Below are 14874 nucleotides of genomic sequence, written 5' to 3' on the forward strand. Positions count from 1 at the left end.
CATCTGATAATCCATTATTCAAACTGCCGGGTTAGGATTCGGATACCGTGATTAACCAAAATTCCAAATGGTTTTTATTACCGCTACAGAGGCTGTTTTCTAATGGTCACTGCTGTGTATAGGAACATCATGGAATTCTAACATTCTGCTCATGTTCAGGATTTTCAGGGAACATTTCTTGGTCCGAAGTATGACAACCAAGTCTATTTAGATCAGAGCAGAAACCAGCATTCCCTTCAAAGAATTGCAAATTGATTTCTTCCTTTCTAGTTTCTTTATAATTTTCTACCAAAGAACATACATTGACTCTGTGATGGCAAGATGACCTGCTCTGAACAAGGGGTAGTTCAGATGGCTGGAGGGAGGGGCCCTGGGCTGAGCACTACATGGTGCTTGCTATGGCTAGAATGGGTCTCCGCCCCTCCCCTACCCCCAGCATTCATGTGTAGAAAACAATGTAGCCATTTCAGGACTGTTAGTTATCACAGCAGTGGGCTTGTTAGAAAAGGAAATCCGTCCCCCTTCTCAGTCTTTGGCTCTCCATTCTCTCACTCTTTGCCGTCCTGGATGATATAGCAAGGAGATTCTCCAGCATTCAGCTCTTCCTTCTCTCAAACCCCATAACCTTGAGCCAAATAACTTTCTTTTATTTAGCAGCTAGCCAGCATGTGGTATTCTGCGGTAGCAACAGAAATGGATCAACAGGGGCACAGATGGCCCCTCCCACTGGAAAGCATTCTTGAGTTGCCTGTATTATGCAGAGCTGAGTGTGCTGCATTCTGGTGGCTTTTTTTGAGGGGTGTAGGATGTGGGGGTGGCAGGAAGGGAACATCCCAAATAACTATTTGTAGGATTTGCCCCATCTCTTGTCTCACATTGCTGTGGAATATTAGTGGAAGATGTGTTACATTCGTTTATGCCGTGGAACGTTTGTTTAATGAGGCAAAGATGTGCTGCATTCTTTTATGTTGTATTTGTTTGATTCTGTGAAGCTATGTTACTTTGTCTGTCTAAAACACCTGATGGTCTAATATAGAGCTGAACGGCCAATAGCAAGGCAAAACAGAGAAACAGGCGGTGCTGCCAGGCAGAGAGAATAAATAGGAAGAGAAGAGGGAGAATGAGAAAAGGAGGAGAGGAAGATGCCAGGGACCAGATACCTAGCCACACAACCAGCCATGGTGTAAGAAGGAAAGAAAGATATACAGAATAAAGAAAGGTAAAAAGCCCAGAGGCAAAACGTAGTTAAAAGAGAATGGGTAATTTAGGTTAGAGAAGCTGGCTAGAAACAAGCCAAGCTAAGGCTGGACATTCGTAAGTAAGAATAAGTCTTCATGTGTTTATTAGTGTATTGGATGGTGGGCCCCCAAAGAGTAAAAAAAAAGCCACAAAAGCAAACAAAGAACAAACAAACAAACAAACAACAATAACAACAAATCAACCACTTTTCATTGTACAGCTTTCTGCTTGCTTGGGAGATGGATGGAGAAGCCCTGCAGATGAGGACTCTGCCTGATACCAGCCTGCCCTTCCCATGTGTACCAGGCTTTTGGTGGGCACAACACAGATGGGAACGGCAGGAGTGGTCTTTGCTGACACACACTTTGTCTAGGTAGGTAGTAACATCCGGGCCTCGTTTAGCTAGGCTCTCTTGCCTGTACTTCCCAAGTTGCCAGACCAGGCATAGAACAGAACTGCACCAGCTATATCAGCCCCCTAGTCCTCACTCCTGGCCCCAGGTGCATGCATGGCTTTTGTCCTCCCTAAGGTGGCCTGGAGTTTGGACACAAGAGAGGTCACATATCTGAAGAAAAATGTGCTGGCCACCACGCCCTTACCTGCTGGGGCATTTGCAGAATTCTTGAACTTCTTGATGTGGAATCTCTTCACAGCCACAGGCTGGCCCTGGTACCTGGCCCGGTAGATGACGGTGCCACTGCCCCCTTGGCCCAGGATGCTGCTCTCGCCCTCCGTGTGCTCCAGCTTGCTGTTCTCCAGGAAGAGCCTGTGGTACACACAGCTCGGGGGTTAGCCTCCAGCCTCGAGCAGGGATGCTCTCCCATCCAGGAGAACAGTTCAAAGTCACTTCTGTACCGGCCCTGGATCTACCACATGGCAGGCATGGTCAACCGTGGCAGCTATACAATCTTGTCCAACCTTACTCAGTCTCCTCCTCTGTGTGGCGGACACATCCCAGAGACCCTGGAGAGGTGCTGAGAAGCATGCTTAGGGGAGTTTTCTGACTATAGCGGGCATAGACTAAGGATTCCTCTCTACATTTTACACTGATGCAGTTGTGCTCTGAAAGCTGCCATCCTTGAATACATTGCACTATTTACTGCCAGCTTAGTTTTTTCTCATTTTGTTATTATGCAAGATCGTCCTCTGCCATGCAGAACTAGTGTCCCCACAGCTGGGGAATAGGGTTTTATAGGGGAGTTTTAGCCACCATGCTGGTCTGTGTACTCTGAGTCTTGTGAAAATAAAGATTTCTGTTGGGCTTCTAGAAAAGATGGCTATTGTTTCTTGACTCTCTCCCCCCCCCCCCCAACTTCTGCAGAAACTTCTGGGCCTGATGGCTCTGGAAGAAGAAGCTGAGGAGCAGGGAACAGAGCTGGAGCCTCCCATAAAGCTCAGGATGAGATTTATGGGTCCATAGCTGCCGATTTTTACTCTAGCGGTACTGGGGCCAGCATGCAGGGCTTGGCGCTTTAGGAGGGGCATCCTTCTTCACCCCTTCACTGACTCTGAGCAGCACCAGGAACCCTTAGCCTCTTACTTCCTGAGACTCCTCTCTTTCTTCAGAAACCATGGCATAAGAGACAAAACACGAAGCAAAGAAGAGAGAGAAGGCTGGGCAGGGAGGAGAAAGGCAGACCACTGAGATCTATGCAGGTCCTCATCAGGGACTGGTGCCAGGTCCCTGCCATCCAGGCCAAGGGTGCCTGTGAGCCCTCCTGGTCCTGCAGATGTGTTTCCTCTCTGCACCTTTCAGGCACAGGCTTTGTAGCTACTTGGACTTAGCACAGACCAATCACGTCACTGTACCCACTGCAGGACTGGCCACATGGTCCGAGGATGTTTTTCAAGTGCTCTGATAAAACCCTTGCTTGGGAAGTACAGGTACATAGGGCTACCTAAGATGTGGGGACCTGGAGAGTGCTGGGGGTCTTCCTAGGGCTTTCTGCTAGGGCTTATGCAAGTCCGGAGAGTGCAAGGTTCTGTAGCAGTCACAGGGCCTGTCGAACTCCCCAGTTAGGGCTGGTTGGGACCCCAGCAGATATCCCAAGCCTCTCTCTGGAAAGATTCCTTCTCAGGCTTTTGGGATCTTCAACAGGTTACTTCAACAGGTAACTTCATCTCAGAATCCTACTGTGCCAAAGATGACATCCAAAGCAGCAAGGACCATCCTGTCTTGCTTCTTGAAGTCACAGAGGGAATTCTGCAGTTCACTAATTTGTGTCTGTGCTGAGGTAGAAATGCTGCAAGGTTTGGCAGATACACGAACTGCCTAAAACTTTAGGGGTGCCTAACCTAGCTCCTTCCAAAGCAGGTGATCCATGCTTATACACAGTTACATGCCCATGAAGAACCCGGGAGTGAGGAAAAGCCATTCTGCAGCAGAGTGGTACCTGCTATGTCTACCACAAGGCAGCTGGGGATGCTGAAAAAGAATGTGGCTGAGGTGTGTCCTCTGTTGGCTAACTATCCTTTTACTGTTGGGTATTGAGCATTTCATGCACTACCACTGAGTCACCACCCAGACCCATCTTAAATGCAATAGATCCCTGGAAGTGGGATGTGAAGCAGCAATGGCGTGCATTCAGAGAATGCCCTATGGGCATTGGGAACAGTGCAGAAAAACGAAAAATAGATCTCCAGAAGAAGGAGGAGGAGAAGGAGGAGGAGGAGGAGAAGTTGTTGAAGAGGGTAAAGAAATCAGAAATGGCATGCCACTAGTCATGATAGTAGATCACAACTCCAAAATGATTAAAAATGACTGAAATCTAAAATGACTGAAGGACTGTCCCTGGGAGTTCATATCACAGAAGTGGGTTTCCGTCTACTAAGGATGGTCTGTTTTTATACATTTTGTGGCCATTTCCTTTTGGAAGGGACCAGCCAGGTCCCTTTCCACAATATTTCCCTCCCCAGTTATCATCTTGGGAGGATGGAGGTAGAAAGAGCTGGAAGAACTGAGCTAGGGTCTGCCTGTAGCTGGGCACCAGCTTTTGCCCAGAAAAGAAAGGCGAGGCTGCAGGTGTGGGAATGGGCCCTTTCCACAAAGGCCAATGAGCAGCTCTGCCAATCTTCAGCTCTCCAGCGGGCAAAAAAGTGAATCTGAGGAGGGCCAGCTCGGCAGTAAGGATGCTAGTTCACAGAGGGGCAGAAAGAGAAGCTGCCCCTGCGGTTTTGTGTGCAAAGTGCAGCAGGGCCTGCTGAGGATTCAGAAGAAAAGTCATTTCTTTCAGCAAGCTAAGATGTGGATCGAAGTTGCCTGAGCCTGGCAGGAAGGGTGGCTGGAATAGTTACTGCCCTCCATGGTTAGGGGGGCAGTGACAGGTAGAAGAGACACACGGCCTGCACACTTGTCCCGGGAGGGACTGTGCAGCATACCTGGCTGGGAAGTCAGTCATGAACAGCTCTGGGACCAGCTCCTGCAGTGGCACAGGGACCTCGGGGTGTCTGGGGCAGGAGATGAAGTCCCGCTCAATGGCTGTCAGCACACAGTCTTCCATGTCAAAGTACTGCACGCCCTCTGACTTCTCACTCGGATCCGCATGCTGGGACCAAGATGTCTCGCAGACGGGGCAGGGTACGTACTGCTCCATAAGTGGTGCCCCATCACTTTCCGTGGCCGTCAGGGCTAAATGGGGACAGAGAGGGAGACAGTTCCTGTGAACTGGATGTGTGGGGTCCTCTGAGAAGTACCCTACAACCCTGGGCTTGGTTGGCTTTCCATCAGAAGCCTGCCTACTCCTGCCTGGGCCCCAGGGAACCAGAAATTTGGTACCACTCTGGAGTGCCTTATTCCTTTGGTTTTTGATTTTAAGGCGGGGTTTGGTTATATAGCCAAAGCTGGCCTCAAACTCACGATCCTCTGATCTCAGCTTTCCAAACGCTGGGGTTACAGCAGGCACCAAACCGCACTCACCACCTGGTGACTTGGCGCAGTAAAGCTGTTGATGCCAAAGGATTTGCCAGGGAGGAGCTATTCCGTGATTTAGACCCAGAGTCAAGTATCCCTCAGCCCTTGGAAGGCTGGTAGAGGCGGGCGAGACAAGAGTGGTAGAGACTTTACCTGCGAGGCTGGGGCTGAGTCTGAGCCATACTCCATTACCCTGACCATAGTTAGTACCGGCTGGAGACAGAAGACCTGGTGGGGTGCTCTGGGCAAGTTAAATGCAGGGGATAGCGACTATAGACGATCATAGAAACGCTGGACGTTTAGCGCAGGCTCACCTATCAGGAGGATACTGTTTCTGTGCCCTCTCATTTAGGAGGTGGTAAGAAACGCCCACAGAAGTACCCTGGGGCAGGGCAGGGACCTCCCTTGTATAAGACAGTGTAGATTCCTAGATGTTCTGGGCTTATCTGGCATTCACAGGTATCCACAGTGAGAGACCCTTGGCCACGGGCTCACAGCGCTGGCTCTGGGACATCTTGTTTCAAACGCTTGGCCACGTTTCTTCTGTCTCAGATTACTGTCTATTTGGTTCACCTGCCAAATCCCCAGCACCTACTGAGGCGGGGCATGGACTGGCAGGGAGCTAGGAAGTGGCCAGAGACTTGACGCAGGTCTTTGGGGGCCCCCTTGTACAAGAGTCCTCCAGGCACCTTGACTCACACGGGTTGATTTCCTCTGAGGACCTCTACCTAAGCCGTTTTCCATGTTGGTCACTCTTTGAAGCAACATGCTAAGAAGCCAGGTTCCATGTCTGGAATGTTTCCAGTAGCATTCTGCCACATCCTTGAGCACTGTCCTGTGGTCCTGGGATATAAGGCTCTGGGGCAGGTGGGTAGACGAGTTCATACAGGCATGTGTGACAGACAGGGTGTCCTGAGTCCACCCTCTACCCTTTGACCTCTGGCTAGGTTAAACGCAGGGGCTAGTGAGTATAAAAGACACTCCAGAGGCTGCAAGGGGGAGAAGCGCTCCCTCAGCTGGCTCTCCCTACAGCTGCCTTCCCGCTGCTGCCCCCACAGCCTTCTCCCTGCTGTCTGCTCTCTGTCCTCCCCAGTAGCAAAACAAACAGAGGACCCCAAGGGGTTCACTTCAAACAGTATTTTCTTTGGTCAAACTGTCGATGGGGAAATGGATTCAAAGAGTCTGAGAAGGGCTGTGTGGGTGGTTTGATCACCACCAGCATGAGTAGGGACACACAGGGAAGGAGGAAAGAGGCCCACAGCACTGTCCCTACAGTAGGGACAGACCTCCACTTTTGGGTCCTCCTGATGTCAAGTATACATACTTATACAGGCATATGTATGGTTCTTTGGGCCATGCATGGGACCCAGAGACCTTCTCCCTTTATACTGTAGGCAGCCAGGACACCTAGTTCTTTTCCATTTTTTGTGGGTCACACTGTTCCCAAAGCACTTCTTGCCTCTGCCCGGAGAAGGACTCCTGTGGAGCGTAGGGTTCTCGGGAAAAGGGCTGAACCCCGGTGGCAACTTTGCTTTTTCAGAGAGGCAGCCTTATTCTGATTTAAAATGCATATCTATAAGCATGGTCAAAGGCTTGGCTCCAGAATATTCTCTTACCAGGAAACCACTGATCAATCAGGGAGTTGACATGGTCTGTGATAAAAGCCATTGCTGAGAAGTCCCTCACTTCTGATTGGCAGATGATTTTAATTCCTCCACTTTTTTTCTTCTTCCAGTTCACGTCTGAGGACTCCACACTGTAACGCAGAAATGGAAAGGAGCCCATTGCAAACTATTGAGGAGCTGGAGGTGATTTCCCTGCTTCCAAGGATGGACTTAACTCTCAGGGACCCTGAGGGTCCATGCGCCAAGCAAGATATTGGGGTGACTCTTCTGTTTATATATTTGTTTATGACTCAACTTTTTCCTTGTCCCTACTCCCCCAAATGGAGTGAGCTTGAACTCTGGGCTGTGGCTACCCTCAGCCTAGCTAGAAGAAGTCGTGGAAGGAGGACAGGAAGATGGGGCCATCAGGGCAATCAGAGGGAGGGTCTTTATTTCTAGCAAGCTGTTCTAGGAGCAGAATGCTGACTCCAAACGGAAGAGGAAGAGCACTAGGTCGGGGCTGTCATGGGCCACTGCTTGGGAACCTTGCCAACTCTGCCCTCAGGCTCCCGGATGTTCCCACCTGAGGTAGCCCCCATCGAAAGTAACAAGCAGCCCTTCTTGCCAGTAGATGGTCTGGTTTCTTTTGACCCTGAATGTGCTGCAGCGATTTCTCTGGTTTCCTGTGAAACTGTAAATGGCGACTTTCCGGTTCCTGCTTTTTGTATTCTTCTTGTTTTCAAAAAGCTGAAAGACAGAGAGAAAGGGACCCTGTTTAAGAATTCTGAGCTCCTCACGGGCCTTGTGCAGAGCTCGAGGAGGCTGGCCTGGCCCCATCTTGATAAATTGCGGCAGCTTCCCACCCGTGCCTCCCACGCCCACTGCTCATTCCTGCTGCCAAGTCGAAGGCTGCACGATCTGGAAGGGTCTCCAGGGTACCCTGGGAACAGATTTTCTAAGCGATTACAAATAGGCTGTTCTTCTCCGAACACTTCCCTCCCCAACTTCACAAGCGGACATTTCATTTGGTAATGTGGACAGGACAGAAAAATAAAACAGAGAAAATAAACAACCAACAACTTAATACCCAGAAGGAAGAGCTTTAAGATTTGGGTAGGTACGAGTCCAGGAGTTTTCCCTACTATACATATGTGTAAAAAAACAGCGGTACAGAGTGTGTTTCTCATTCTGCATGCTCTTTGGCCGGGAGATACAGCTCAGTGATAGAGTGCTTACCCACCATGCCCCGGGCTCTAGCATGAACCACGAGCGTTGAAAAACAAGGTATCCTTTGAAAATGTCATGGCTGCCTCGCCATTAAAACTCACTGACAATTCATTTTCCTAAGGCTGGGGTAGTGATTTCTCTAGCCATTCCTTTCTATTAGGTTGGCTCTTCTGCTCCCTCCAAAATATAGCACGATGACTATGAAAAACACACGAAGATTTCTCTGGTTCAGTAGTGGGGTGCCCGATCCAGGGTCTGACAGTTTTAAGGCACTGGGTGCACAGTGAGGTCTGGAAAACAAGAGACCGTCATCACAGGCACTGCCTACCAGGGCCAGGCATCTCGCTGGGTTCTTTGTTGGTCTGGCAGATCTACAAATAGAGAGGCTCTGGCTGCGGGAATCTGCATGTCTTTGATGGATGCTGAGGCTGAACACTTCTCCCCTCTGCCCTCCATCTGAATTTTAACAGGACTTCTTTCAGCATCGATTTCTCAGACAGGCATGCTCCCGCCCAGCAGCCCCCCTCCTTGTGAGCCCAGCCTCCCACAATGTGGGGGGGGGGGGCGCGCAGCGACCTCCCACTTAGAATACAGCAGGACACAGTTCAAACGGAGGGCAGAGGGACAGATGGAACCCTAGGAGAGGCAGTGCCAGCACCCACTCTGTTAGCCAGAGCATCTTTTTGGCATCATAAAGAGATCACTCCCCTATCCGCAACACAGGCTGCAACACTTCTGATTGATTTTCGGCCTCTTGTGTTTATTTTTCTTCCCATAAAATGGGAAGATCAAAGAACATCTTTACCGAGCCAAGAAGTTGTAATTCAATAAGGGCGCTCTAATTAGAAGGTGGCAGAAGCAAAGTCAGGCAGAGATCAATGTCAAAAAGAGACTCAACAGTTCAACAGTGGGACTGTATGCCAGGGACTCCCAAACTGTAGAGTGTGCCCCGATCCCCTGGAGGTCTTGTCAATGACAAGTAGCTGGACTCCATCCCGAAGTTTCTGAGGGGGTAGATCTGGAGTTGGGGCTTAACAATGGGTATCTCCCACCAGATCTCAGGTGAGGTCAATTTCGCTGGTCTAGGAACCCCACTTTGAGAACTATTGCTCTAGGCAAATATTACTTCTGTATTATTTTTTTTTTTTTTTTTTTTCTGGTTTTTCGAGACAGTGTTTCCCTGTAGTTTCTAGAGCCTGTCCTGGAACTAGCTCTTGTAGACCAGGCTGGCCTCGAACTCAGAGATCCGCCTGCCTCTGCCTCCCCAGTGCTGGGATTAAAGGCGTGCGCCACCAACGCCCGGCTCTTACTTCTGTATTATTGTCTTGTATGAAATTGGTGTTGGCTGACAGCTGAGCTGCCTCTCCATAACTGTGGCTGGACCCATGGAACATCACCCATGGGTTGGCTCTTCATTGTGACCAAAGCAAGTAACTGTTTTCCAGCAGAGGTTCCACACTTGGCTGCGGAGTGGCGTCACTGGGGACCTTTTCAAGGTCTAGATGATGCAAGCTGGGCATGGGATGCATATCTAACTCCAGCCTTTAGGTTCATCAGTGAGATGGCTCAGTACAGGTGCTTGCCACTAAGCCTGACAACTGAGTTCAGGCCCTGGGGCCCACGTGATGGAAACAGAGAAGCGATTCCTATAGGTTGTCCTTACTATGATACTTAGGTATGGATGCTTACAACCAAGATTCTAAATTTGGGTGATCTGAGAAGTCATAGATCCCTCTCAGGTCAGTCAAGGGTACAGTCAGGACAGCAAGACCATGAAGTCAGGGCCCTGGGGAGTGACGGAAAATGCTAATTCTTGGCCCAGTTCATAGCTGCTGCACCAAAAGTATGGTGGCTTGTGGGGAGACCCTGCTTCTGCTAGCACAAGCTCCACAGTGGCTTGAAAATCGTTAACATTTGGGACCATAACTCCTGGAGGGAGGAGGCTAAGTCGTATGGGTACAAACTTGGTATTCCCAGCCTAGGCCAACGGCTTCACACTATGCCTGCCTCTCAACCCTGTATCAGTCCTATCACCGCAGGGGAGCAGCCTTCAGTTAGGTCCCACCAGCACAGTTGTTGTAGTCTCCCCCCAAGAGTATGCTTTTAGAAGCCCATCCATCCCGATGCCTTAGCCTCTCAGGAGCTACCTGCAGGTCCATCTCAGCCAAGCTGATCAGCATCCGTGCTATGAATCTCTGCCAGAAGCCAACAGGCACGAAGCTCATCTTAAACACCCGCTGGATGGTGTTAGCCATTGGGTGCCGCATGCTGTGGGTGTCCAGCCCAGGTTTGGATGGAAGGAGGTGTGGTAAGAGGTAGCTGAAACACAGAAGGGGAGAGATGATTAATCGTGGCCTGTGGTCCCCTGCAGGACCCTGGTCCCTGTGGGAAGGGCCTCCGCTGAGAAAGCTCAGGCTGCCACGCATCCTTCCTATAGAGTTCTAGAACCCAGAGTGACGTGGATGGGAAGATGGGAAGACATAAAAATGCCAGACGCGACAAATCGGAGTTGCTTCTCAGAAAACTGGGTTGTGGTTGTGAAATCACTTAACACCGACTTTGGTTAGCGGAGAGAAAACAAATACAGCTGTACTGTTCTGAGGACAACACAGATATTGGGGTCAGGGTGACTGTTTCCTTGGTTTTCGAAGCTGTTTATTGTTCTTGGCTAATGAAAACAACACACGACCTTAAAAGTTAGAACATGGCGCTTTTGCGCAGAACAAACGATGTTTTATGAGAACACAAGTGGACATGGTCATCGTTAAAATGGTGCGTCACTATGTGACCTAGGTGCTTTTTGTCTATTGTCATTTAAAAGAGCGGAGAGCCAGAAAGTCCCTCACCACAAATGCATCTGGAAAGTGAGATACACCATGTGCTATGAACTATGAGTTAAGGGGCAGGCACAGGGCAGATATGGATATCCTGGCAAAGCAGAGGCTGGATTCTTTCCTCTTTAAAAAATATTGTTATTATACATATGGATGTTTTGCCTACATGTATCTCTGTGTGCTGTGTGTGTAGTACCCATCGAGTCCAGAAGAGGGCGTCAGAACCCTTGGGACTGTAATTACAGATGGCTGTGAGCCTCCATGTAAGTGCTAGAAATGGAATCCAGGTCCTCTGGAAGAGCAGCCAGCGCTCTTAACTGCGGAGCTATATACACAGCTCCCGAAATCATTTCTTAATAAAGGCTTTGCCTTCAGCAATCCCAGTCCTGCCGACCATGCCCCCACAAGAGCCATAGACCACACGACAAAAACTCCAGCACCAGACGCGAGAAACCTCTGTCAAGCTGTTGGTCAATGGAATCCAAGAGATTCTCAAAACAGCATAGGCTATTGAGGTTGCCCTTCGCTGCCTCCCAAAGGTTTAAGGGAAGTCCCAATTGCTGCAGACTCACACTTCAGACGCAGGATCTAACCTGGAGGTCCTCTCCCTGAGGGCTAGCTTTCACAATACCAGAAGGGGCTATGCGAGCTGCTAAGGGAGGAAGCAAGCGACAGTCACCCAGCTCTGATCCCATGGCCCACAATCCTCAGCACAGCAAGGTAGCCCTGACTGTGCAATAGTGGGGTCAGATCTTGGCAGTAACCAATGGCTGTCTATTTAAGGCCTGGTCAACAGGAAGGAAATCATGGCTGGTGCTGGAAATGCCGCTAACTTCCTGGGGCTTGTGAGGTCATGGACCTATTACTCCACTTTACTAGACCAGAAACATTTCTAGCTGAATTCTAAATCTACATGCACAGATGACTCTAGCTCCCACCCCCCTTTGCTGCTGCCAGACAATTACAGAATACCATTAAATGGTCAGAATGCAGAGATCACCTGACTGTAGACTGCCCAGAGGAGAAGCATACCTTTGCAACACAGTCCTGCGCCTAAGACTCAGAGAACACTGGAGAAGAAGAGGAAGAAATAGTCTAAGAGCCCAAGGACCACGAAGTCTGCTGTGAGACTGTGTCTCCTAGAAATCACAAGGAAGCTCTACCCGTGATACCTTGACAAATATGATTACCCAAATAAGACCTGAACAACAACACCGAGAACCCCCAGAAAATGGAAGTGGAAAATGTCACAGGGCCCCAGCCTTAGACAAATGACTATAGACAACCAATGAGACTATTGGGAGAGCAAGAATTAGTCTCTACTGATCTGGGAGGTCCTTCTGTCTATGTGTTGCTTTTATTGACTGGCGAACAAAGCTGTTTTGGCCTAAGGCTTAGCAGAGTAGAGCTAGGCAGGAGGTACAGACAAAGATACAGAGAGAGAGAGTAGGCAGAGTGGAGGAGATGCCGTGTAGACGCCAAGGAGCAAGAGGGCCTAACATTACTACAAGCCTCAGGGTGAAATATAAATGAATAGAAATGAGTTAATTTATAGTTAGAGCTAGCCAGTAAGAAGACGAAGCCATTGGACAAACAATTGTAACTTAATTGTAATAAGCCTCAGAGTGGCTATTTCATAAGTGACTGTGGGAACCAGAGAGTGGGGACCTAGTGGGTGGAGAGAAACCTGTCTAGTGGGACTGGACAAGGTGGAGAAAAGTCCTCCATCTCCACCTTCCTGGGGAGGAGTCTTTTGGTTGGCCACAGGACCAAGTGTTAAGGTTGGAAGTCATATACATGCAAGGCTAAATAGACTCATCAGGTTCTATTTATATATTTACACACACACACACACACACACACACACAACAATAATGATTGAAGAAAAAGAAACAATGAATTTGAGAGAAAGTGAAAGGGGAGGAACAGGACCAAAGGGAGTCCAAAATACGTGGCCATGGAGGTCAACTCTTGAAGGGAAGAGTAGTCCCTGGGCAGAAAGGCTGTCTTAAGGGGTAGCTAAGACTGGACTGCAGAAGTGAATTATTCCTGTGTCTGATGAGTGTCAATGAGTTCATGAACCCTGGGCAGGGCGGTGTGCCCTTGGAGGATGGGGGCTAATGCATGTTGTACCATTGAGATGGCCGCAGATGTGGGCTGGGGCCTTCCAGAGATGGTCAGAGCTAAGGCATGTCTGCCAGCAGGAAATGAAAGTGCTGGAAAAGACAGGTCTTGGAAGCTCATCAATCCCAAGTTTCTGAAGGACTTGGCAGGGGTGGGAGTGGGGGTTCATGGACTACAGGTGGAAGACCCAGGTCCCAAAGGAGCATCTGTGTCTGTATGGATTCCAAGACCATAGCTGCATTGTTGACCCATGGAAGCTTATGGTGTAAGGAGCTGGAACTCACCTCTGGGACAAGGAAAATGATGTCTGTGCTAGGATGGAAAATGTTCTGCTACTCACAGCTTTGTGTGGATCCAGACACATGGGCCACAGGACGTAACATGACCAAACAGTAAGGGAGGCACTGCTGATCCCTACCGTCTCCGGAGCTCCTGGGTGTAAGAGACACTGTTCTATGTAGTATAATCTAATTTACTCCTGATAGCAAGGGCAATAGCAGTAGGTGACGGTATTGTTGTTTTTCTGCAGGGGAGAATAAAGGTAGCTGGGGCTCATTCTCTGGCAGTCTGGCTCTAAGCTGTCACCCCACGGTGCAGAAACTTCCTTGGACTTGGCAGTAATCTGGCTGATTTTTATTGTTCAACCATATAGGTAGAATGACACACACGCACACACACAAGGTCCTCTTACTGAATGCCAATGTATAATACATCTTTACTCCTCTAATCCACTGATAAATGATAAGACCAGAATATAATATTGTAGATCATGGCAGTGTAAACTGACAGGTGGCCCAACCTTGAGCTTTTATTGGCCAATGGCAATGATATGGAATAACAGACCTTGAATCTCTTTTTTGAGGTTTTTATCTTTAGGACTTTGCTCATGACTCCATACAAAAGAAGCAAGAAGGTCTTTAGCTCCGTTATGGTCAAGTGTAAAGGAGGGCTATTTCTGTGGATGGCTGGTTTACACCAACAGAATTTCTAGAATGGCTGCCCAGGGACCAAGCCAGCTCCCCACCGTATGGCATCACCGTAAGGCTCTGGAGTTGGGGCACAGAGTGATGATGTTTTCTAGGGAAGGTTCATTATACAGATTCATGGACTTGGGATACTCGGTGCCACCATCAAAGCCAGGAAGTGGTTGAACCAACCAAGGACATCACTGGAGACTGGGTAGCCACCAGAGTTTTGGTCCCCTCTCAGGGGTCCTACTTCAGAGTCTGGGGCATTGTCAGTTCTCATGTTCAGGAGGGTGAGTGTTGATATGGGGTAATGCAGGTGACCATGGGAAGAAAGCATCATCACACTACTAAGGATGCACATTCTAATACTTAGAGGAACCACTGAAGACCACACCGAGAATACAGAGAATGAATAAAGAGATCAAAATGTGACTAACTCAGAAGAAGGTGAACAAAATGAGCAAGGGAACCAACTGAATGGTACAAATAGGAAGCAAATGGCAAGCTACTTAAATCCAACTCTGGTGTAGGAGGGTCTTCTTTCTATGTGTTGCTTTCATTGGCTGAATAAAGAAAACTGCCTTGGCCTTTTGATAGGGCAGAACTTAGGCGGGAAAAGAGAACTGAATTCTGGGAAGAAGAATGCAGAGACAGAGAGCCGCCCGCCATGAAGCTGCCAGGTCAGTCATGCTGAATCTTTCCCTGTAAGCCATGAGCTCGTGGTGACATACAGATTATTAGAAATGGGTTGAATCAAGATGTGAGAGTCAGCCAATAAGAGGCTAGAACTAATGGGCCAGGCAGTGTTTAAATGAATACAATTTGTGTGTTGTTATTTTGGGGTATAAGCTAGCCAGGTGGCTGGTAGCTGGGCGGCGGGAAGTGGCCCACTGCTCCTTTTACTACACAACTCTGAAACTGATCACTTAATGTAGATGAACTAAGTATTCCTATTTAAGACAGGGAGC

At 48.9% G+C, this 14874-nt stretch overlaps 1 protein-coding gene across 1 annotated transcript in view; it reads right to left on the reverse strand.

Annotated features, from left to right (window-relative positions):
* Positions 1–14874, reverse strand: part of Lrrk1 (leucine rich repeat kinase 1) — a 143843-nt gene that overhangs the window by 17627 nt on the left and 111342 nt on the right. Inside the window, exons 21-25 of the mRNA XM_038313710.2 lie at positions 10128–10299; positions 7337–7500; positions 6766–6905; positions 4618–4867; positions 1839–2005 (exon numbers count right to left, since the gene is read on the reverse strand). Coding sequence (XP_038169638.1) covers positions 1839–2005; positions 4618–4867; positions 6766–6905; positions 7337–7500; positions 10128–10299 — 893 coding nt within the window. The remainder of the gene's footprint in view (positions 1–1838; positions 2006–4617; positions 4868–6765; positions 6906–7336; positions 7501–10127; positions 10300–14874) is intronic.

Source organism: Arvicola amphibius, chromosome 12 (genome assembly GCF_903992535.2).
Source record: "Arvicola amphibius chromosome 12, mArvAmp1.2, whole genome shotgun sequence".
Taxonomy (NCBI): domain Eukaryota; kingdom Metazoa; phylum Chordata; class Mammalia; order Rodentia; family Cricetidae; genus Arvicola; species Arvicola amphibius.